The sequence below is a fragment of the Glycine max genome, chromosome 17 (assembly GCF_000004515.6).
Source record: "Glycine max cultivar Williams 82 chromosome 17, Glycine_max_v4.0, whole genome shotgun sequence".
In the NCBI taxonomy this organism is placed as follows: Eukaryota; Viridiplantae; Streptophyta; class Magnoliopsida; order Fabales; family Fabaceae; genus Glycine; species Glycine max.
Genome location: NC_038253.2, coordinates 10,600,497 through 10,626,372, shown reverse-complemented (window position 1 = coordinate 10,626,372; position 25,876 = coordinate 10,600,497). Strand labels below are relative to the sequence as shown.

The following is a 25,876-nucleotide window of genomic DNA, read 5'->3' as shown; positions in this document are numbered from 1 at the left end:
ATTTATGTAGTTAATATTATAATTCATAATAAATATTTTTTTAATATATAAATTATATTTAAATTTACAAAAAATAATTTAAATTGTAAATTAGTATTATTTAAATTAAAATAAATAGACAGTTAAAAAAAATTTGCATACACATTCACATGGACACACATTTTAATTTAGATATAAAAAATGAGATAATAAAAGATAGTGATTTCAATCTATTTATAAAAACAACACAAATTAATATTAAAAACATCACATGTAAACTATATAGATTTTTTAAAAAAAATTGAACCCTTCCTAGCCTTGGGTCCTGGGCTGTCACCATCTAAGCTAGGCCCAGAAAATCGTTTTTTATCTCTATTTTTATAATAATAATAATAATAAAAAGATTATTGAAGAGATTATTATACTTATTTATATAAAGGTTATTAGACTCTTTCCTCTCAATTCAGAGTTAGAGAACATAGCAAGCCAATTGTCATGTAACAGTGTAAAAACATCCCGTGATTTCAAATCACTAATTTGACAAATCAACAGTGTAGTAGAATACACACGATTGTGTTGGGGTTTCATTGAGTAAATTACACCAACTTTCTTACATAATTACACAAACATCCTGTATCTTTTAACATTTACACTAATCTTCTTTTAGGAGAGTCCAAATGTAATTTTTTTAAAATAATTAAGAGAGGATCAGTGTATATTTTTAAGTAACTAAAAAGAGATAATGTGATATATAAAATCATAAAGAAATGTCAATATATATTTTTAAATAATTGAGGAAGTAAGTATCAATGTATACTTTACCTAACCACTGGAATGACCTAGTGGTGGAAGATTTGGAATAACATGTATGAGATTCCAGATTCAAATTTAGTGCGACCATTGTATAAAAAAAATTGTATACTTTATTTTAAAAAAAGTATCAGTGTATACTTTTTCGTTTATAAAAAAAATCACTAAATTTGAAGAAGTGTTTGTATAATTTATTCTTTCTTTTTTACGAAATGAAAAGAAATAATCAGAGTAACTGTAAACTGCGACCCCCTTCGTTAACAGAATACCGAGTACTCAAACTTATAACGTCCAATCCTTCACAGTGCTCTACATATTCAAAAGCATAATTGCTAGAAACAATTTTTGGTGGAATCATTTAAACTTGAAGAGTTTCGGAAAATTTTTGAACTAACAACACCTGGCTCCTACAGATTTCATAATTGTTCGTTTGTCTTCCCTTAAGAAGAAACTAATCCAAACGAGAACAGCCTTCTAAATGCTAAGCACAGTTGAATTCCTGGTTTCCAGGTATTACACGTTCTCTAAGTAAAACGTCAGTGACCATTGGTGACCAAACCATTTTCACTAGTTTTCTTTGCATAGAATCTCCTATACATGGAGTCAACTTCAGTGAGATAGAATGTGCCTGGAGATAAAAGGCTGGTGTCCTTGCTTGTTACAAACTCCTTGCCACCATACCTATGTTCCATTAGCTTCATGGTTTCAACAAATTTCTCTGGTGGAAACTGCATAAAGAATTGCACTCATCAAAAGTCTAATAAACTGTATAACCCACAAAGTGTTCTGCTTTCAGCGTCTTGTTGAGCATTAAAACAATATGGTCAACAAGAAAGTCTGGTAAACTTCAGTTGCTGATATGTAATTATGTAAAATTATTGATCCTCAAGCCAAAGTCCAGGGGGTTTAAAGAGACGAATATTCCCAAGTCATTAAAATTACTTGAGGTACACGACTAAAAGGAAGAACAAAAAACAAAGAAATTTTCCAAAATCTGTCTTTATCAACTTAGACACTAGTTAATCGAGTAATTATAAAAAAAAAATCACATGCTTTCTTTATGGTCAATAAAAGATGCATTAATGTATTGCTGGAGCATGCAGCTATATATTCAAAGTAAATCTTAAATCTGACAGCACCTGTGGAATACTTCTATTTTTGTAAGAGTCTTGAAGATAAATACCTCATGTCTTGACTTCAATTTCCCAGCAACATCCATCATTTTATCAATGTTTGACAGGCTAAATGGATGTTGACCTTCACGTAATAGCAAAGAGAACATTGTGGAAGTTAAGCCACTTCCATACGAGAACAATATTACCCTCTTACCATCCTGAAAATTGTAAAATGTAAATATTATATAGAAAGCATGAACCTTTGTTGAGAAGGGGCTTATATTTGACTAAGAGAGTGTTAAGAATATTCACCAATGTGCTATGCTTGTTGTGAATAAGTGAAATAAAGGCTGCATAAAGAGATGCGGTGTACATGTTGCCAACTTGTTTCGGTATCAAGGTGGTTGGCTGCACCTTTGCATCGTATTGAGGCTTTGCAACTTGCTGGGATGCCTGGAAATCAAGAATAGTTCACACCATTAGCAAAAGTTTCAAATTGTCCATTTTATTAATAGTTACATAAATGGGAAATCACATTTTGCTCTCCAACCCGAACGAAAAATGGAAAATAAATGAGTGACTAAAAGAAAAAGAAGAATATTGTTTTACTTCCAAAACTATACTTAGAACTCTGCTCTCAGACCTTTTCTAGATCCCGGCTTTGATAGCTCTCATCACCAGATAATGTTGCAAAAGGTTCCAGCTTTTCTTTGGCAGCCTCATCCACAAAACTGTAATCATAACGAACTTTTAAACGCCAATACATGAAGGAATTAAAAATGAAAAGGTTTCCAGATGATGGAAAAATAAAAAAGAACCTGGCATTTTTCAAGAAGTCATTGAACACCAAACGAGCAAAACTTTTTTGTACAAGCTGCAATAACTCAAAGTATTAAAGAGATATATAAACAGACAAAAAAATACACATGTAGATATCAATTAAGGGAGATACAATCATATGAATGATTATTATACAAAGCATTCTTAGAGGGGGTGGGGGGGGGGGGGTTAAGATATTAAAAAGAAATGCTTATAGTCTAAATTACCTTGTTGTATGGAGAGTGAAATACAAAGTATTCTGCATCAGAAATAGAAAATTGTTTTCCCTCTTGTTTCTCATATCTACAAAAAAAAGCAATGTCATAAGGTGCTTGGTTTAAATTTACAGACTAAATTTCAGAAAAACTATATTAACAATAGAAGCCTACTTGTGACTTAAGTGATTATAGCAAGAATCAAGGGCCATAAGGTAACAAGTTTGAGAAAGCTTCCCATCAACCACCTATAAAACATAAATTACACGGATTAATTGTAGTTAGTCAAAACTCAAAAGTAAAGAATGAACACTGTCAAATGCTATCCGTCAGCACTTTCTCAAACCAAAAGAAAATTGCAATGATTGCTTTCACATTAGTAGGGGAAATGGAAGTTAGCTTTCAAAACATAGGATCCCATAGTCAAAAGTTCTATGACACGAAATGCAAAGAGGCAGAACATCTTACTGGATATTCACTGGCAAGATTAGGCTTGTAAAAATCATAGGCATGAGCCATATGACTTCCCCTCAATTTGCTTTCAAAAGAAATGGGAGCATCAGGACCAATTAGCATGGCAACAGCAGCGGCTCCACCAGTAGGCCGAGCAGGTCCTTCAGCATAGACCTGAGAAAGGAACCCATCAGTGACACATGCTTGAGCTGAGACTAACCTCATTGTACAACAAAATCTAGGAGAAGCATCAAAGTTCATAACTTGTAGCTGTTCTTAGAATTTCACATTTAAAAGGGAATGCGAAACATGTCCCTGTTACTAAATATATAGTCCAAAGGCCGTGAATATGGAAATGATCTTACAGCACTGTCAGTGCAGACAACAAGTCCATAGCGTCCATCCCATGAGCTGCTCTCCACCCAATTGACACAATTGAACAAAGCAGCAGTTCCTCCATAGCATGCATTAGTTGAATCAACGCCCTCAATATCGGTATTTCCATATTTCTGCGTGTTTCAGACAAGTAAATGAATATTGTATTTCAAAGCTACAGAAATAGATAGTTTGATCCTCAAAGTTATTAACAGAACCAAACCATTCTGATTATTAACAGTACTTATTATATTTGAGACAGTGGAACATTACTTAATGAAATTCCATTGAAGAAACTAGTATCCAATCTGGGTATAGAATCAAAGATGAAAAGAGCCCAGATAGTATGAACCACTTCAGCTGTACTCTCTGTTTGATTGCCCAACATTGACCGCTAAAGATCTCCAATCCAACATTAAATACTTGAATCTAAGGTTTAATCATTCCATATGTATAATTACATAATATGAATTTATATCAGTTAAGTTTTTAAACTACCATCACATTGTGAAGAAAGTCAATTTACTTTGACAAGGAGAATCATCTATCCATGTAGTTTGACACTGAAAGGATACCTCAAAGATTTGCATGATGAAAGTTTTGATGGATTTGCTTTTGTCAATCACAGTCTCACTGCCTACTTCCAGACGACCAATTTGTTTAGGATCAATCGCATACTTTTCAAGAAGGGAAGAAACTACTGTCAAACTGAAAATGCCAGAGTTAGTCCTCAACAGCAAAGTCTTATCTAAATCTTAACACAAAAGAAGCAAACAGAGCAAAATATCATCAAGATGGCTTTGGTGGGTATGTCTAGTGTTATACAAGCAGTAAAGTGAAAACTACATCAATAATATAAGACTGTAGAAGATTAAAATAATAATATGGCATTGAAATATTTGCTGTGTATAATGCAATAAACTCATATCCTTTACATGGTTATAAAGGATTTATGATGGAATAAAGATGGATTCAGACGTTACATTCTTCCTTTCAACACTAGGTAGTATTTATTCATTGCAAACGAAAAAGAAAAAAATATAGAAAAATAAAACAGGAAAAGAAAAGGGACTTGTTTCTTCATGTTATGATTGTTATATATGTTTTTTCTGTCTCCCCTCAAACTAAATTTCTGGCTCAAGGAGCAGCAATAACAATAATAATAGCAATTATATACAATGGCAGGTCCAAACATAGTAGCATCTAATATCTACTATTGCCTAAACATAACTAAACAGATTATCAATAATATTGAAACCTCATCGAGATGACATCTTCTACTTCTGTACAAAACGCCATGCAATCTTGACCAAGTCCAATAGTATATTTCCCTTTACTGGCACCATCATGAGCCTCCAGCAATTCCTGCATAAAGTGAAGAAACTGAAAACACTATTTAAAGGGATAAAAAAAGAAAAAAGAAAAAGAGCACATAATTTCAATTTACATCAGTGAGATAATAAAACAAATGGCATGACCACATGAGATATAGCTCCTAATCGTATAAGCCATAATAATCATAATTTGGATTTTGGATGCAGTTTTGGGGGGATCTCATGATTTTTTACACAGAGAAACACTTTTAATGATCTTCATTTATTCAATCATACAACATAAAACCGAAAACGAAATCCGTGTACCGAACTAAACTTCTGTGTCAGTTTTTTTTTTCTTCTTTTTATTTCATTAATTAATCGACATTAATTAGCAAAAACAAACTCGCATGTGGTCAGCGTTGTGCAAATCATGGGATTTTCGAAACAAAGAAAAGTCAAATTAAGGAAAAGAAAGTGGATTTAGAGAGAGAGAGAGAGATGTGGTAACCTGCTGAATACAGGTGGGAGGGAAGTAGATGTCGATAGCGAGAATCCCCACATTCTTTGCCATCTCAGAGAGAGAGGGTTAAGTTGTGCGAAGAGGCTTTACGTGCATATATGTATATATATATATATATAGGAGGAAGAAGGAGGCACTTAGCAGCAGCGAGGACCTTATGTGATTTTGACGTCGCAAAATGTGAAGGTAGAGGTCGTTAGCTTCGCAACTAATGCAGAATTGGCTATTTTCCTACAATAATCTAACCTTTGATTTTCCCTCTATTTACCGGGTCTTGCCATTCCTTCGTTCCGCCAGACAATCGCAACTTGCACCAACTGACTTGTACACACTTTTTCCACCATATAATCACAATCAGTGTCTCAAATCTCTACTACTCCACTCATTCTTTTATCTAATTCATACTCTTTCACCAAATTTAATAATAATATAGTTAATAACATTGAATTTATAAAAAAAAATTATATTAATTTATTAAAATTATTAATTTCATTCTTTTCATTTAATTAGTTTTTCACCTAATTAATTAATATATTTTAATCTTTTTATTCAATTTTTATAAAAAAGAAAATGCATTTATCTTTTAATATATAAAATTATTGTAAAATATTTAAGAGTATTGAGAAAAAAAATTATAATTTTTCCCGAATAATTCTTGTCTTAAATTTACAAATTTTAGTCCAAAATTTATTGTTTCAAAAATTATTTTTAGACTAAAAATATTTATAATTCAAAGAAGATATAAAATGTAGTAGCAAATAATTAGAAAATAAAGGATTGTCAAAAATATTTTTAGTCTAAAAATTATTATTTGCCACTACATTTTATCTATTCTTTTCTTATGGATATTTTTAATTTAAAAATAATTTATGCAAGAAACATATATAGGTTGTGTCTAATAAAAAAATATCATTTTAAATTTGTGTCTTAATAACAACATAGATACAAATATAAGATGTTTACTAAGCGTAATTTTAGTTTTAATTGTTTGTTGTATTAAATAAAATACCATTGTTGAAATGAATAAACAATGTAATTAAGTAAAGTTTTAATACAAAATATTTATATTTTCTTATTTAAATTTAATTTGAATTTTGATTTTATGATTTTTAATTCTTTCTTGCCAAAAAGAATTTATGGTTAAGTATTAAAATTCTTAATTACAACATATTTATCTATAATTATTAATTTATTACTATTAATAAAAATAATAATCTCCTTTAATATACATTTTTTATTTTTAAATTGCTCTTTAATATATAATTATTTCCATTTCTTTTCTGAATCTTTAAAATATAACTACCATTACACTTTTCAACTATTTTTTATTTTTTAATTATTTAAAAAAACATAGACATAGACACGAACTCTTTCAACTGGTTAAATATTTTATCAACGATATTAAAGTATATTTATTAAATAGTGCTTTTAAAGAGCCAAATATATTCGCAGATTCGCACACAGTCTGCTCACGCACATGACTGAATCTGGTACTGCCAGCCACGTTGTCCCCAGTCCCCACACAGACTACGTCCCAAGAACCCGGTTAATAGGACAGGGACTAGTTTGTTTAATGTTATATTTTAAAAATAAATGTTTTTTTTAATAAAAAATATTTTTATGATTTTTTTGATATATTTATCTAAATATTTTTTATTTACAGAAGAAAAAAGGCTAATTTTACTTAAAAAATAATTTATTTTCTATTTTTTAAGAAATAAATCTTATTTACTTCTTTAAAAAATATTTCTATAAAAAATATTTATTTTAAAATTATTTTTTAAAATTTAAATTAACTCACCCAGGATTTCATGAAACTTTTTTTTTCTTTACCCCTATTGAATTGATTTCATGCAGTTTTTTAAAGGTGTAATAATTCTGCAAGTTCTATACTTTTATAAAAAAAAATCAAATTATTAATTTTTTTAATTACGTATCTGAATTTTTATTTTTTCATTTGAACTTTTCTGGTTTATTTTTTTATTATTAAAAATTAACTATAAACATTTAATTAGAAATACACATAGTGAATTGATGTTTTTGGAGTATGTTCTGAGCACAACAAAATTAGGTATGTGTACTTAATTTTTCGTAGAAATAATTAGATGGGAGAATTCAACTAAAAAAAGAAAAAAAAATCCAGAAATTCAATTAATAAAATCATTTTAAACCAAATTAAAAATTTGGTAAAATTATAGAGGCCCATAAATCAATTTAACATTTTCCTGATTGACAACATCTTGCACTGTTCGTCCTCGAGCTTTGGAATATTCATAATTCCATTCCAAATACGACAAGTTGAGGGGTGAGATTTTCTAATTTAATATTTTAAGAAAATTAGTACGTTAGCTTATGTAATATATATATATATATATATATATATATTGCTGAATGAAAAAAATATATATTTAGTAATATATAAGATTAGTTAAACTAAAAAATTAAATTAAATGTTCAATGAGATTAGGATAGATATGTCACTCAATGAGAATGATAACAATTCTTAAAAACATTGTGGCTTAAGAAAAACTCCTAAAAATGATCTTAAATAACAGTTCATAAAACCTGTATAAAAAAGTAGTTCATAAAAGCACTCAATCTCTCTTAAAAAAAACACTCAACCAATATAAGAATTCAGATTTATAATATAATAATTTATTATTTATTTAAACTAGCTATTGTTTTAATTTGTGCATTTTACAAGTTAAATTGTATGCCGCATATTAGATCTTATCATAAATGTCACGATTATAACATATAGGATATGGGTTTGATATGTATTACGGTACAAGACAAAAAAAAAAATCATACATGATAAATACTTAAGTTACTTGATAATTTTTTATGATTTACATTGTTTATTTGATGAATAATGAACAAAATAAATAAAATAATACAAATTCATTTATTAATATGTCGTTTTAATATTAATTAACTTAATATAATTTACTATTATTATATGTTACGTGAATTCAAAAAGACATAATATACAGTAAATTAAAAAATACACTTGAGTAAAAAGTCATGTAAATTATTTAAGTAATTACGTGACTTTAATAATAATCATGTAAGAGAATAAGCTAATCTTACATGTGTAATTCAAATAGATAATTAAGATTAAAACTAATTAAAATAATATTAATTATCTTTATATGGTTAAAATTAACTCCTCATACCTCTCTCTCTCTCAAACTCACTAAATATTTCCTACATAAATAATAATAATAATAATAATAATAATAATTCTTAAATTAATCATATGGAAAATCAAATTCTACTGTTTTTATAAAGGAGTTAAAAAAATTAGATAATACATAGTAATGAGCTAAATTGCGAGCAAACTTATGATCTCACTTAACTTGTAGTATATCATGAGTTATGGATCTAGGACCCTAAGTTAGAGGACAATTTATTTAATAAAATTAATTAATAATTATTATCATGAAAAGAAAAAAAATTAAAGATAAAGAATTCAAATATACTTAATTAAGAGGGAATAAAATATACATATGTATTAAAATATATATGTATTAAAATAAAATGAGAGGATGCATATGCACCCTTTCAGGTAAGTGTAAATCCGCCACTCCATCCATACATATTTAATGTTATTTTCTAAAAATTAAGAAATATAATAAATTTTCTTGATTATAATAAGATAATTGTAGGATTTCCTATTTTATCCTTTTTATTATTACTCCACAATATAAGCATGTATGAATTAATTAAAAATTAAGAGACAGTTAAACTGTAAAAGTATAATTAATTAAAAAAATTAATGTGATGTTAAATTTTGCAAACAACAAATAAATATTTTTTTTCTAAAATCCAACAATTAAAAACAAAGAGGGTACGTTACAAGCCCCATGTACATGATGAGTTGATTGTATCATTTAGAATAGGCAACTCACGATTGCACATCGAATTAAGCTTCCTTGAAGTGGTCATAGATTCCCATTTATTTTGTATCTAATCTGTCCTAGAAATGACAAAGCAATTAATACGTTTTTATTTACGTGGCTAATAACCTTTATAATTCATGATTACTTAAATAAATTATTTATTTTTAAAATTTCTAGATCTTATCATGTCATATAAACTTAAAAACTCTTTGTTCTAAAATTTATTTTAATGTTAAGATTGGTAAAGTGACTATTTAATTTTTTTCATCCCTGATTTGAAAAATATCTTATTTATTAATAGAAATAGTTAAGCAATGTTAACAACTATGCTTATATATGGAATGCCACAACAAATACTCTAATGACAAAATAATACTTCATTTGTACTTAAATATAAGAAACAAAAAAATTTAACTTAAATATAAACAAATTTTAACTACTTTAATTCTATTTAATAACAATATCTAAAAAAATATACTTTAATTAATTAGATTTTATTTTCAATAATTATTTTTTTATTCTTAATATCAAATTGTAATAAAAAGACACTTTAAATAATCTAAAATGCAAATAGAGAATTAAATGGTGTTGCATTAACTAACTTTTTTAATTAATGTAACAATTGATTGATTTAGTTTATATTTAAGTCCAGAGAATATATATATATATATATATATATATATATATATATATATATATATATATATATAAAATCAATTTACACAAACAACTGCGTTATATATAGATGCTCTAATTTACCTAAATTAAATAAGTGAACTACTTTATAAAAAAAAAAGTGAAAAACTTTGTCAAAAATAAAATAAAATAAATGAACCACCACCAAAATACTTTAACTAATGTGGGTCAAGTTTGAGAACATTGCAACGAATTGAATTCCTGCTAAATGAAATAAATGAACAACTACCGAAATAAATTGATGTGTGTCAACCGTCGAGTTTGAAATCCATTACAATCTGAATATTGATGATTGTATACTACCACTTCTGACACAGTACACACATAAAGAGATCGAGTTACATGTAGTTTAGCTAGTAAGAGTGCCACTTATTCTTTTATTTTCAATAGTAGCAAAAAAATAATAATAAAAATAGTATGTATAAAAGATATGTATTTTTATTGATCCGGTAACTAAATTATAATTTTATGTTATTTCCGTTTTTTTTAAGAAATACATAGGTATATATTTCTTGACGGTAAAAAAAAGGTATATTTTTCTTCTAATTAATAGGAATATAGATGTATTAATTACTAACTTATTTTTATAACATTAATTTATTGTGATTGTGAAGTACTTAATTTAAGACATACTTCTAATTAAAAGGCTGTTGGGTAAAAAATATTTGACTGATTACTTGGAGGGGCTTAAGAAAAATACTACTTGGTATTGAACTTGAAGAGATTTATACAAATAATACTTTGTAATTTGTGTATAAATTATATTAAAAACTCAATTGTGTGTCAATATCTGAACATAATCTTGGACTGGAGTGAGACGAATCAACATTAATCTCTTGAATGATTTTCTCTTGTATCTTATTTAACGTTGTGTTTCAAATAATGATTTATATTTGTTTTTAAAAAGGTTTATTTTAAAAGTTGTTTGATACCATCTGATTAAACAAATTATACATAGTCTTTCAAAAAGATTTGCAATTTTTTTTTAAACACAATTAATTGCTCCTTCTTGTGTTTCCTTGTGTTTTGAAGTTTGATATGAGAGCTCAATCTGTAAGGATTGAACACTTAATAATGTTAGAAGACAAAGGTCTATGATGACAAATCTTGAAGGACAATTTATCCAAAAAAAAAAAAAAATTCCTTGTCAAGGCCTCCAACCTTCAATGGAGAAAACTATGCTTATTAGAGAGATTGGACGAAGATCTACCTTAAATCCACGCAATACAATGTCTAGGCAATCACGTTGATCAAGTGTTTAGTAATTCTCTTATGCTTTGTTACTTGCTCTGATATTTATTTGTTTCTGTATGATCTGATATCTCTTTGAACATAGTACAGCATTACGAGTTTACGACTAGCTTGATTGATAACTTTGTTGTAAAAGTTGCACTTTCAAACTCATATTTATTTGTTATCATAAAAAAAATGAGAGAATATAAAGCCATAAAACGAATTAAAACCCTCAAGTCACATGAAATATTTTAAAAAATATTGATCTTACAAATTCTTTGATCAAAAGTGAATGTAGAGATAGATTTATCATACAAAACTTGGTACAGATGCTCAACATGATTCTAAAACAATGTAACCATAAAAAATGTTAATTATTGAGAAAAATAACGAGCTGGTGAACAATAGGAAGCAACGCATTCATACTTCAATAGTCTTTTGGTTAAGAGCCATGTATCTCCACCTCTCTTTCTCCACAAAGTCAGCATCCAGGAACCTAGAAAGAAAAGCCCATAATCTGTAGATATCTTCGAAGTTTGTCAAGAGGCCCAGTGCAGCAGTGACAACAAAAATCCCAGGCTCATGGCTACGTGTCTTTTTCTTGGACAGGCCCAATCCTTCAACCTCAGAACAACCTCTTGTTGTTTCTGAGGCCCAATGTCTCTCCTCTTCATTCTTGTCAGAGAACCTTATATTTCTCAAATATGAGCTCCCTAAAGAGATGTTGTTCCTATCAGCAAGCTTCTGCACAAGTGCAGGATCACATTTCTCCCCTTTCCAGTCAAATACATTAAATGCCACAGCGGGTCCTCGGATAGAACTTATCTTCGGCCCATAAATCCTAATTAGGGAAATACTATTTTCATGATGTGGATGTTTAAGACTCATTAGTGCATTAACCAGCCAATTGACCAAGTACTTGGTCCTGCTACTAATTAGTAATAACCCCACCGAGTCTGCATGGTCTAATCCTCTACAATGAATCTCAAAGCCTTCATTTTTAGTACCTAATCTGTTTGTATCTCTAGATGAGTCAAAGGGTATTATGTTTAACTCCTCTATTTCTGTTGCAGATGATGCCCCATCTTGCTGCTGATGATCTGCTTCATCAGTTTCAATAACTACTTGTTCATCAGTCTCATGTCTATATGCTGGGACAAGGCTTATGATTCCTATGCTTGTGGCATAACCAGGATCTTTCAAAGAAGATACACTAGACTTTTTCACAAACAAGCACCCAAAACCAGAAGGATTTTCACCAAAAACTTTGTAGAACGAGCAAACCATGAAATCAGGCTTAAAAAGTGACATACCCAAGGTGCCCATTTCCTTAGGTTTCAACCCACACACATCAAGCATAACACGCCACCCATTTTCTTGTGCCATGGACATCCAAACATAGGAATATGGTGCTCCTGTGACCCTCGAATGAATTGGGAAAACAAATAAACCTCCTTTTGATCTCTTTTCCCTTTTGTTCTTCGTTACCATCTTCTTTAGTTTCCTCCACTCCAATCTGAGGTTTGGCCAGGAGAATTCTGCTGACAAGACATGCACCCCTTGCTTCTTGCAGCTCTCAATCATCACATCCAAAGCCTCGCTGCTATGGTCATACACTGTGAGGAGCTGTCTATTGTTTTGAAATTGGAAAGAATCAGCTACAATTTTAAAAGCAGATACCTCATTAGCAATGAAAACAAGGGTGTACTCAGCTTCGGAGACATTCATGAAAGACATGATTCTCTTTCTGATTCTGGATTCTAGTTCTGACTCGTGTCCACCGTATAGAACCTGCGACTGCAAGTTCACTGACTTGTATGATATATCAAAGAAGGATGCATCTGATCTGAAGTAAGGAAATGAGGATGAAGAAGAAGAAGCAATTGTGGGGTAAGAATAAGATATTCTTTGTTGCTGATAGTAGGAGAAAAGGCCATAACCGGTGTAGTCGAAGCAGGCGTTGGAGTGGTTGCTCAAGTGATGGTATTCTAGGGCTCGAATTTGATCGACTTCAGAAGTTGTTGTGGAGAACTGAGGGAATGCTTTGGTGAAGCTGATGTATGAGTCTTGCAAAGATGGGAGGGACTCGTGGTTGGTGAAATTTGTGTGTGGGTGAAGGGTGGAAGATGTGGCTGCGACGAAGTCATCGTGTGATGAAGTTACATTATTATTATTGACGACTTTGGGCTTGGAAGAAGTAGTTCTATGGGACTTCTCAGAGGCAAGAAGTGGAGATGGGAAACAGCCATTAAAGCAGGGTTGTGATGCTGCTGCTTCGGCACGAGATGGGTGCATTTTTGGTTCTTTGGAAAATTGGACTTGGTCTTCCCCTCCAAATTTCAAAACATTGACTTAAAGGTTTTGTTTGTAAATGGCTTAATAATTCATGGTACTTCAACCACCAAAAAGTCTTTTTTTTTTTTTTTTTTTTTTTTGTAGAAAGCGGTTAATTATCTTCAACTTCATACAATTCTGATTGAGGCAATAAGATCACTGTAATGTAGAGTTGACTACTGGTTATGGCAATACTTATTTTCTTAACCAACTAAATTGGGAAGTTCGTGACGTATTTATTACCGAAGGTGTTGATCTATAGATTCGTTCATTAATACTTTAATAGGGTTAGAAATTACCGGTGAGGATCATTGTCCACTACAGCTACGTTTGGAAGGGGCTGGTCCATATTTATGTGGTGATCTCAATTCTCATCTGAAGGTCCATACCATACCATTAGAGCCCATCTTAGTCAAGATGAAAAGTGGTTGTGGTGCTTTTCTTAAAAGGGACAAAAACGGTATTGGAAACTTTGGAACTTTGTAGTCGTAAATATGAGGATATCATAAACAGCAAAAGTTAAAAGGAATTATATATATATATATATTAGGGTGGGTTTTCACAGTTATATAATTAGCACCCAGGAGTTAGCACAATCATCAATCATATAGAGGCTAGTGGTTTGGGATAATGACATTGACAGTGTTTTAGACGTGAGTTATGAGCTTATGGTACATGTTGTTTGTTATCCTTTTTTATGAGTCTCTTACTTGGAACCGGTCCACCACGTGACGGTTTGAGTGAGTCAACTAGAATTAATATGCAGCATCTGATAAAAAATTGACGTGGCCTTTTTATGAACGTATCCTTTGGTGGTTGGACCGGCCACTTTGACTTGCTTCATGATTTGCCCCCACCATTTGGCTTTAATTTCACGTTGGTGGAGTTCAAATCCTTTGTCCGAGCTACTATGGATATATACTCAAATACGAGATTAATTGTTACCATGTGCAAATCCTTTGTCCTAGTATGGATCCTCAAATACAACTATACAAGATTAACTATCGACGTTGTGATTGGAATAATTATCTTTGAATTTTTTAAGTAAATTACTGGGCATGGCAACAGTAGAGTTTTTTTTAGCACATGTACATGTAATTGTGGGGTTTTAAGATAATGTAATTGTGTTTTCATGTCTGGCTGTGGGCAAGTAAGCTCTAAGTCAGTATCTCTTTTGTTTAGCTGTGGGGATGTTTCCTTTTCTATCTTGGTAACATCTTTTGCCAGGTTTTGTTTTATTAATAAAGGTTTAATCACTCATTTAATTTCTATATTTTTACTTTTTATAATTTTAAAATATTTTTTTTAATTCTTATAGTTTTAAAATAATTTTTTTAGTCCTTATAATTTACATTTCAATCATCTTTGTAGTTTGAAATTAATTTTTTTAGTTTTTATAATTTACATTTTAATTCTCTTTTACTCCCTATAGTTTGAAAGTGATCTTTTATTTCCTTTTAGTCCTTATAATTTGTATTTTAATTACCTTTTAATTTTTAACATCAAGTACTATTATCAATTACGGTCAACTATAAAAAATATCTATAAGTAATTCGTAACTAATTTATCACAAAATAATTTATAATAAAAAAATAATTAATAATTTATAACTAATTTGTAACTAATTATTTTTATATTTTTTTGTAGTAAGGACTAAAAGATAACTAAAATACAAATTATATGAACTAAAAAAATAACTTTCAAATTATATAAATTAAAAGAGAATTAAAATACAAATTATAAAGACTAAAAAATAACTTTTAAATTATAGGAATTAAAATATAAACTATAAGAACAAAAAAATAATTTTAAACTATAAGAACTAAAAAATATAAATCGTGAAACTATACGATCAAATAAATAATTTAACCATTAATAAATCTGGCCTTTGAAAAATAACTATGAAGAAATATCAATTTTAATACTACCTTTGGTCATTATTGTCCTCCTAATCATACTTCACATTACACCAAAGCATCGAGAGATGAGAATATGACAAAAACGAATTTCTATCATATAATTTTAATAGATGAGTTAAAATTAAAATAAAAAATAATAGTTTTGACTAATTATGTAATTAAGATATTTTCTCTCACCCTTCTCTCTTTATAAGAATTATTACTTTTGTAATTAATGAGAACTATAATATAAATATAGATTATTATTATATCATATTTAAATAATCAATATTAGAAGATAATTTCAGATGAGAAAAAAAGTTATGTACTAATAATATAAAAAATTTACATGATCATTTAATTATAATTTATTATGTATGATAAATTTATTAATTTTTAAAATAATTATTTTAAAATAATTTAAAGGTGATTTGTGATAAGATGAAAGATATTTTCTTTTATACTTAATAAACATTAAACTCAACTAATAAAATCAACATTTTCTTTTATATCTATCTATGATATAAATGTCGACGTTTTAAAGTGCAAGTATAGAATTGCAAATTTATACAATTATCACATTGTTGACCATTAGTAATTGCGACAATATTTACAATAGTGAGTAATAAATTAATTAACAGTTAAATATAAAAGTTTCTATGTTAAAAAATTGTTGTAAATAGAAAAAAATAATTGTTATATATATATATATATATATATATATATATATATAATATTTTCATTTCAAATAACCAAATATCAAATATGATGGTTATACTTTATAGAATTTTATTAATATCAAATATCAAATAGAAAGTATGAATTTCGTTTTGAAAAATTAAAGAGAAAGAAGGTCAAATAATAGAATGATTGCATTACTCGTTTTATTTATTGAAAGTTAAATATTAAAATAATTTATTATATATAAAAATTTCTAAATAAATTTGCAGTCAAGTTAGAAGACTAAAATAAGAAAGATTTAATCATACAATTTGTCACTTAATTATATTTTAAGGTTCAATTGTTTAAAATAAAATAATTATACATTTTTTTGTCAGATTTGTTAATTATGTGACGAAAATTAGAATTTTTTGCATATGTTGTACACATAATTAATGTAAAACGTTTGTATTTTTTTAAATTGATCGTTTGACAATGGATGTAAAAAAAAGTCCTCAACTTGACTCAAACTTAGTCTTTTGTGTCGATTGTCAAACAACCGATGCAAAAAATATCGATTTACATCAAATAATTAATGAATCCGAAAGAAAGGATATATTTGTTTTATTTTAAACATTTGAGGGATCAAATTGAACCTTAAAATATAAATAAGAGATCAAATATATAATTAAACCAATAAAAAATGGTGATTAACTATACATTAAGAGTTAAGATTATGTTTAGATAAATTTTTCCATAAATATTTATATGATAAAAAATATGAAGATAAAAATAAAATGTATTGAACTACTTTTTATACTAAAATGAATTTATACATTTTAGTTTTGGAAAAGTGAGAAGAAAATAACTTTTATAAAATTTAAGTATTTTTAGACATGTTTGAGTTCTTATTAAAATTGTAGTGACATGTGTTCATTTGAACATCTAATATACGAACACAAAAGATAATCTTTAGATCCGTTGACAAACATAATTCTGGGAACTACAAACATTTAATCAAACATGCACTTCATCTTATAAGAGAAATTCAAATCATTTTATCTTTTTATATAATATTTGTAGAAAAGTTTATTCAAACAAAATCTAAGTTATTTGAAAAAAATTGTCTTAAGTCCCAAAACTTGTAGACACAACCTTGCATGGAGTATCAGGTGACACATAAGTGAGTAGTAAAAATTGTGTCTAGACCTTCATCAATAAATTGTCCTAAAATCTTTTTTTTCTTGCAGTGATATATGCATTACCCTAATGATTACTCATTATTATATTTCTGGGAGTCATATATATATATATAATAAAAAGTGAGTGCAACACAATTAACGGTTAGTCTTGGTTAAACTAGAGAGATCATTTTCTTTTTAATAGAATACACAATTAAAAACTTCATCCATATTATAAGATGTTACAATAATTCAAATAATTGACGCAACAGTGTAAGGTCACGTCATGTTCACATGAGTGAAAATAATCTATCTAGCGAAAATCTGTGTTCGGTGTGTAAAATTTTCTTGGATCAAAGATAAATATACACCGCGAACGAGTTTAATTTCCAATCAAGTGGGTTAGAGAACACCCATAATCTCTAACCTAAGACCAAAAAAATATATGTTGCGCTGATGTGCATTAATTTACACATAATAAAAATCAACAACACATAATTAATTGAGAATATAAAATAAAAACTAAGTAAATATATATATATATATATATATATATATATATATATATATATATATATATATATATATATATATATATATATATATATGAGTGTGTGTGTGTGTGTGAGATTTGAAATCAATGAATAATATCCTTTGATCACATCAAGAAAGTTGTGTTTGTTTAACTACATATCCATTAAACAAGAATCACTTGCAGGACAACTCTTCTTTGGCGCATCATTTGGGAACTCGAGTGTGTGCGATGTGCCAAAGAAGAGAGGTCCTGTAACTAATTTGCTTATCGTTCTCAAACTCTACTCAATGAGTTAGAACATCTCTTGTGTTGTGTTTTTTCTTGATAGTAAGCCAGACAGCTCCTAGAGGAATTTATAGTGAGCTAAAGAGGCAGCATATGCTAGCATATCCTAGAAGAACATGTCTTGTGTTGTCTCTGAAAAAAGGACCACCAATTCTTGCTCCAATGTTGACATATTCTTGGATCGCTTTGTCTTGAATTCTCTATCACTCCAACCATGTTTGGGAGATCATGGATTGAGGAACACTGGAAAAGGTAGAGATGCTTGCTTACTTTTTTAAACGTATAAAAAACTGGCAACAAATATCGTGGCCGATGGAATATTCCATGTTATATTATTCTTGATGGAGTGTTTTTCTTTTCCTCATTTTTCTTTTTCAAACCTAAGATAGCAGCAGTTTGAAAGGTATGTAGATACACATGTGTAGATGCGTACACAATTATATCTTTGGTTTTTTAGTTGGTAAGCATCTGTAGATTTTACGAAGATATTTAACATATTAAAAATAGAAATTGAAAAATATACATTTAAGAATAAATAATTTTTTGACTCATATGTCATGAAGAGTGAACCTACCTGTAGAAATTAAGGAAAGGGGAGATAAAATATTAAATAAATTTTGCCATATATGAATAAGTTATTTATGCCTTAATGTTAAATTTAGATAAAATTTAAAAATATAAATTAATGAATAATATATAAAAATACTATCACTATCAAATAGTTAAGGTAAAATTCATATATATATATATATATATATATATATTATTTTATCACATTTTTTAGTTTATTTCATTTTTTATTTTTTAATTTCCCTCTATCTCTTTTACTTTAGGGCTATAATGTTGATATTTATAGGAATAAAGATAAAGTGTATTATGAGAGACTCAACTCAATCTATACATTACAACTTAGTATTTGGATCCCGAGAGACTAAAAGGAAAGTGAAAGGAAGAGAGAGATAGAGACTAGAGAGGAATTGTGCTGGAAAGGATCTGAATACCATGGCTTAACTGATAGAGGTGACTTGATAAGACGAGAAAATGAACTTAATTAATATAAAATTACTATATAATAAATACAATGAAAATATAAAATAATACTTTAAATTACCTAAATTTTTAAAACTCACTGAAAATAGTTTTATTGATTAAAGATTTGTTTTATTAATGATTTTTTATATTTTATTATATTTATCGTAAGTATAAATTAAAGAAATAAGAAAAATAAAAATTTAGTTGATCTGGACTTCAAGTAATTAATTAAGTATAAAAATATTAATTTGAACAAAAAGGTTTTACTGATCAATATTTTTTTTCTGATTCAATTAAATTAGTCACATGACTAATAAAATATTCAGATGATGATAATACAAGTATTATTACTAATAATAATAAACGTGGAAGCAGTATATCATATTTCATGGATACCTTGCAAAATGCTTTTCCCAAGAATAATAGAAAAAAAAGTTGTGCACTCCTTTCTACCTTAAAAATTGTCTAATGATTAAAATCTTTGCTTCTTTAAGAGCTCATTCCATAGGGTTATATACTATAGAATATGCAGTCTTTAGTATTTTTATTCTACGAGCATATATATGATCAATTATTCTAACAAAATTCGTTATACTAAATAAATAATTGGTGATATATTGCGAAAAACTTACCTTCCACTAGAATGGCTGCCATAGTTATTATTTAACCATCCTTACAAATACCCCGTCAATATCCGTCCAATTTATGCAAACCTCCCCCTTTACAACTGGTAATCTGGTATTGTTTACAATTGTTATCAACTGTTTTTTATATATATATATATATATATTATTCTCCAATTAAAATTAAAATTTGACCTCAATAAGATATGTAATGTAAGGTGGTTACTAATTAGGATTTTAAATAATTAGTTCTAATTATCGAAATAAATTTCTAATTTTAATTTTAAAACCTCAGAAAATACTTAAATAATGTTATACCTAAATTTTATTCTTACAAAAATAACTCATCCACACCACGGTCGTAATCAAAACAAGAGAAGATCCCTCCGTCCCTCTTCTAGTTTCACTTCATCGATTACAGGAACAATGTTTAATTTGTTATTTTTCTCATTGAAAGGTTACTTCACAAATCATTCTCACAAGAATTTGTTTTTCCTCAGTGACACGAAGACACTTTGTTGAAAGGAAAACTATACAACTTATTGCTCTGTTTCAGCAGCAGCAGCCGCACCACCTAGTCTCTCGCTCAATATTTTCACTCCCATATACCTGCATCAAATTGAAAATGCCAACAATCAACACGTGTTAAAATCAAATGGGACAAATGAATGGTGAAATTAGTCTTAAAATTGCAATTTGCTGTCACTACGTAGTCTTTAGATTTGATGAAATAAAAAAACATGTCCTTGAAACTGTAATTCATTTGATATAAGTTCCTAAATTAAAGTCACATATTACATATTATATGAAAATATTAGGAGTATATATACATACATACCTGCCAAGCATCATAACAGTGGCCTGAGGATTAGTTCCAGGAGAGTAGTTAAAGGTGGAGCCATCAATAACACGCAGTGCATCCACACCAAGAAGCTTGTAGTCCCTATCAAGAACCTTCCCTACTTGGCAGCCACCGTGGTAGTGCCAAATGGTCATGACAGTGTCTCTGCAATACTGTTCCAAAGAAAGTGAAGAATTGGTGTGCTTGGGCAACAAGTTAACGGGGGCACTTGCGGTCAGGTTGAGCAGAACGGGCACTGGCATGTTGGGGTATCTGAAGGGAGAGAAAGCTTTGGACTCGATTATCTTCTCCACGGTGCTCAGGCCCTGCACGCATCGCTGCAAGTCTCGAGGGTCCTGGAAGTAGTTGAAGGTCACTGATGGGTTGTCGTTCGGGTCGCGGGTTCGGAGCTCCAAATGCCCGCTTGAGATTGGACCCATGATTTTTTCCAATATGAATCCTCCTCTGAAGGCTGCTTGTTCTAGAGTTTCCATCAGTTCTGTTGCCTTGGCCAGGGCCTCTGGGGTCCTTTCCTTTGGAGGCACCGTGGAGAGTTGCCCAATCTGCATTTCGGAACCTTTTGTGAGTAAATTCAAATCAAAGAGATGGTTTGTAACTTGTAACTTGTAAGTAACCTTTCATTATGCAACAACAACAACAACGTGTATACCTTGGGGGAGAACATTCCGTAGTCTTTTGGAGAACCACCGGCAAAGTTTTCACCACTGGCAGCTTCAATGTAGCTGCCAAAACTGGTGATGCCCACCACCTCAATCAGAGAGACCTCTACGGGGACAGGAGAAGGGACAAAGATGGCGTTCATGGGGTTGTCAGTCATTCCCTGTCCTACTAATGGCTGATTCAATGTTATTCTGATGTTGTGGGCTTTAAGGTGCTCTCTGGGTCCAATTCCACTCAACATTAGAAGTTGTGGGCTTCCAAGTGCACCGGCTGAAACAATTATCTCGTTCCTTGGATCGGCCTTCAGGTACACTTTGTGTCTTCCACCCAATGAATCTCTAAACACCACTCCATGGGCCGTTGGTTTTGATCCCTCTGCTCCATTTCGATTAGGGAAATTAATGAATGGGTTACTCAAATAACAAGAGAAAAGAAATGATAGAAGCATATTCTCCACACATTTCTTTAAATACGCTTTTCTATTGTTTTAAATTTATAAAAAAAAAATTACTAGATTGTGTGAGCCATACGTTTTATTTAATGATTTTTATCATGATTTTGTCATTTTTAATATTTTTTTTGTTAATAATAAAAAATGTGTTAAAAAATATATAACGGAGAAAGTGTTCACTAACACTCCTCATACAAAATACCAGTCTTCAAAATAAATTTGCATATCTGCTCACTTCAATTCTCTCAAAATTCTACATATTCTTCCTTAACACATTTTCGATTATTATTTGAAATTTGAGTTTCAAAAATTGTTGAAAAAACTGTGCTATCATTTCTATTTTCTGAATTTCATCTTACTAAATAGACTAAAATGAAAATGGGGCCATTGGAAAGTATGGAAAGCACCTTTGACTCTAAACAAGATCCTATGCACAGTGGCATCCAAAAGCACAGTAATTCCAGTGGGTTTGGCATATTCCAGAAGATCAGCAGCGGTGTGTCTGAAGCCATTCTGGTCAAAGATGGTGCCCCCTACCTTAGTCCCATCAATATGGTCATAAGTGAAGCCATTATTAGGCACCACACCTATCTCTATTAGTCCATCCCGCACAGCTGACTGCCACTGCTTCAATTGTGGTTCAAACGCCACTATCTTCTCCACCCATTCGTACGACTCATTCACTGCCCTTCCATCCCACCCCGCTTCCCTACCCATAAACAATCAATTCATATCATCAATCACCTATGTGTACACACACACAATGCACCATTCATTATCTCCAAATTTTGTACTAAAATATTATTTTGTTCTTTATCTAATAAAACTAAATCAACAAAATATGATGCATCATCATATACACTTTTGGAATATTATGCAGATATTATACGTACACCTTATGCATACATAAGAAAAGTGGAAGGCTGCATAATTTTGTATTGCGTGTACCTTACATATTGAGGGCTAGCGCGAGTGTAAAAGCCAGCGTTCAAGCAACTTCCACCACCTAGGACGCGGGCTCTTGAGTTGATGACACCGTCTTCGGAGATGAAACGCTGAGCGGGGGAGGTAGGGGAGGTGTCGGAGAGGGCAGCACCGAAAGCAGCTAAGTCGGAGATGTTAGGGTTGCCGTAGGGCGACCCACCACGTTCAAGGAGCAATACGCTGTAATTTTGGGACAGTGTTGCAGCTAAAGGGCACCCTGCGGTGCCGCCGCCAATTACGATGTAGTCGTAGTATGATACGTCTGGTGCTGTTGTTGCATTGTGCATAAATGTGTAGTTCGGAACTGTAAACATAATGAGCAACACCCAATTCGTTAGATTTTCCAACGATTCTAAAATTTTATACTGGTTTGAAAGTTGAAAGAATCATAAAAGGAGAAAAAGGAATTGATGAATAAAAACCTTCTTAACTAGGATTGTAGCCACGAGAAAATGTTTACGGTTTGTCCAAATCAAGAAAATGGATGATGCCGATCGATAAATTTTCAAGAAACTGCTTGGTGTTTTCGATCAGCAGATTAATTACTACTCTCTCTTAAAATAAATGTATAAAAGAGTGTAATAATTTTATAAAATTAATTTTAATATTAATAAAAAATTAATATTATATTAAAAAGTTAAATATAATATTTATTTTAAAATAAAATTTCTCTCAAATACAATACTTATTTTAAAACAGAAGAAATACATGACACTATATTAACTATATTTAATTACTTGAACTAATAGTAAATTATTTATTATTTATTTATATTTAATAAATACTTTTTTTTAATAAGTAGTGTTATTTTAGTTATCCTAACTTTAACTTTCTTTATCTTTCTTTTGTAAGTGTTTCTGAATATATGTGAGAGAAATTAAGCTCATTGGTGCATCTATCATTATCTATGATTTATAGTCCTACTTAGCTAATTAATGGCCATGTGCTAGTTAGTTAAGGGAATTTACTTTTATTGAGTTTCTCCTTGCCGCAATTATTATACTTCCTTAACTAGTTAGCCAAAGACACAGCAGTAATTTGGTGAAATTGTATCTGGCTATACGATAACTTCAAATTAAATACTGTTTCACGTATTAATACATGTGAAAGTTTATTTGATGACTGGAAACATGTTATAAGGGTTTCCCCTCGTTAAGCAAGCTCCAGGTAGGGTTGTTCAACTGATTATCTAACTCAAGCTATAAACTAAAATGAACTAGGAGTTAAAAAAACCAAATCCTTTTTAATAGAATACTGAACCAAAGAAACAATTCAATTTGGGAATAATTATTTTCCGGTTTAATGCGGTTCAGTTTAGTTTTTTATTTTATTTTTATACCGAATCAAACTACGGTTGTTAAAAAAATATCAATAAACTAAATTCAACCATGAACTAAACTGAACTCAGGAGTTCAAAAAATTAAACCATTTTTAGCAGTGTATTATCGGACCATTTTTTTATATTAATTTCGAATGAACAATTTTCTAGTTCGGTTCGTTTAATTTTTTATGCGGAACCCAACCATAAATATACCTAAATACGGGACGTGTCCCGCACGCTCCGCATAATGCCAAAAAAAAAATCATCAACCATTACACTAAGGTAAACATTGCACGCTCAAAAATCCACAACATCACTAATTCACTATTATTATTTTTAGATTTTTAAATAATCATAGTTTAGTGTTTTAATAAGTATTAAAAGTTCTATATATTCTTACCGTTTTTAACATATAATATATTTAATTAAAGGATTTTGCTAATGGTACTTGTTAAGAAATCAAACCGCAATGCAGTAAGAAGTTTGTACTAAAAATCATGTTGGGAATGCATTAGAAATTACAATGGAGTGAGTGTATTAATAAAATTTTAAAATAACAAATTATACTTTTAATTTCTTAATTAGTTTCATAATGGGACTGGTTAACATTTATCTTAATTAGGTTTATCTTTTTTTCTATCAGGACAGGCTGAGCTCATTTGCAATAAAACCATGCAATATTTGATTGATCTACACAAGTAAATAACAATTCATTTTACCGTACCGCACCATCTAGTAAAAATATCAAAAGATATATATGAATAAAATAAAATTAGTATATATCTTAATGATTTTTTAACATGACAGATAATTGGAAATAAATTAAAAATTTCAAAATAATTATCATTATACTTCGAAATTTTACTAATTAATTACTGACCAAACTCCATTGGACACCATATTGTACCTGTTTCTGCCTGCAATGTACTACACTATAATGTAATCTAACTAACTCCAATCTGTAAATGACTAAAAGAGAGTAAATAATTACCTTTTTGGGAAGCACAATGTTGGGTTGAGAAGAGAATCCCAGCAAGAGCAGCAAAAAACAGCTTCCACCACAAAACACCCATTGCAGGTATACAACTCAGCTCAATTTTGAGGCACAGAAGTATATATATATATATAGCTAACCCTTCAAGTGATGAGGCCTTTTGAAGAACCGAGCTAAACTGAAATAAACTCTTGTTCCTATTTACATACAGTTGAAACCACAGCGATCATGACGGCCATATATATTTGAGCAAAATATAAAGATTACTGGATGTTTATGTCGCCGAAAACTAATTGAATTGCGGGGACCCACAGTGTATAAATACTAAAGAAAATGAAGAGATTTTGTAGTGGCATCATTCAAAATCACCTTTCGATGTCCTTGCCTTGCAAATATATACACCAACGAAATTAAAATTGTGGAACACATAATTTGGAAAGACAGTTGGGTTTTATTAATTGCACCTAACAGTTGGGTTTTATTATAATTGCACGTAATATGAAGATACAAGAGAATTTTCAACAAGTGCACTAAAATGTGCTACAAATAGTCAAATCAAAATAAATCCTAATTGGTACAATAGAGACAAGAAGATATAACCCCAAAATATAGAGCAGGTAAAG

At 29.9% G+C, this 25,876-nt stretch overlaps 3 protein-coding genes across 4 annotated transcripts; all 3 read right to left on the bottom strand.

The window, feature by feature from the left end:
- Positions 1-1,021: 1,021 nt before the first annotated feature.
- LOC100780554 (hydroxymethylglutaryl-CoA synthase) lies at positions 1,022-5,911 on the bottom strand. Of its 2 annotated transcripts, XM_003549818.5 has the most exons (12): positions 5,591-5,911; positions 5,025-5,131; positions 4,342-4,474; positions 3,757-3,900; positions 3,407-3,565; positions 3,113-3,186; positions 2,951-3,026; positions 2,723-2,778; positions 2,548-2,635; positions 2,217-2,357; positions 1,973-2,122; positions 1,022-1,517 (listed from the first exon to the last, which is right to left on the bottom strand). In XM_003549818.5, the coding sequence occupies exons 1-12, from the start codon at positions 5,651-5,653 to the stop codon at positions 1,326-1,328; spliced, it is 1,383 nt and encodes a 460-aa protein (XP_003549866.1). In that variant the 5' UTR covers positions 5,654-5,911; the 3' UTR covers positions 1,022-1,325. The 2 variants fall into 2 exon arrangements, with proteins under 2 accessions (XP_003549866.1, XP_040867126.1); XM_041011192.1 differs by having other exon boundaries at positions 2,548-2,778; positions 5,591-5,839.
- A 5,827-nt stretch (positions 5,912-11,738) lies between these two features.
- LOC100779853 (molybdenum cofactor sulfurase) lies at positions 11,739-14,245 on the bottom strand. The gene has a single exon (XM_041011191.1). It carries the CDS (start codon positions 13,726-13,728, stop codon positions 11,854-11,856), a length of 1,875 nt encoding a protein of 624 aa, XP_040867125.1. The 5' UTR covers positions 13,729-14,245; the 3' UTR covers positions 11,739-11,853.
- A 6,008-nt stretch (positions 14,246-20,253) lies between these two features.
- LOC100780028 (protein HOTHEAD) lies at positions 20,254-25,620 on the bottom strand. Its single transcript, XM_003549817.4, has 6 exons — positions 25,251-25,620; positions 22,903-23,242; positions 22,362-22,663; positions 21,493-21,878; positions 20,820-21,385; positions 20,254-20,590 (listed from the first exon to the last, which is right to left on the bottom strand). The coding sequence occupies exons 1-6, from the start codon at positions 25,330-25,332 to the stop codon at positions 20,521-20,523; spliced, it is 1,746 nt and encodes a 581-aa protein (XP_003549865.1). The 5' UTR covers positions 25,333-25,620; the 3' UTR covers positions 20,254-20,520.
- Positions 25,621-25,876: the final 256 nt, after the last annotated feature.

Coding starts and splice junctions, on each gene's coding strand:
- LOC100780554 (XM_041011192.1), bottom strand. CDS start 5,653: ATGGCAAAGAATGTGGGGATTCTCGCTATCGACATCTACTTCCCTCCC. Junction 2,779..2,950: donor TTCACTCTCCATACAACAAG/GTAATTTAGACT, acceptor GAGTTATTGCAG/CTTGTACAAAAAAGTTTTGC. Junction 2,358..2,547: donor AAAGCCGGGATCTAGAAAAG/GTCTGAGAGCAG, acceptor CTTGATTTCCAG/GCATCCCAGCAAGTTGCAAA.
- LOC100779853 (XM_041011191.1), bottom strand. CDS start 13,728: ATGCACCCATCTCGTGCCGAAGCAGCAGCATCACAACCCTGCTTTAAT.
- LOC100780028 (XM_003549817.4), bottom strand. CDS start 25,332: ATGGGTGTTTTGTGGTGGAAGCTGTTTTTTGCTGCTCTTGCTGGGATT. Junction 23,243..25,250: donor ACATTGTGCTTCCCAAAAAG/GTAATTATTTAC, acceptor TTATGTTTACAG/TTCCGAACTACACATTTATG. Junction 22,664..22,902: donor GCTAGCCCTCAATATGTAAG/GTACACGCAATA, acceptor GTTTATGGGTAG/GGAAGCGGGGTGGGATGGAA.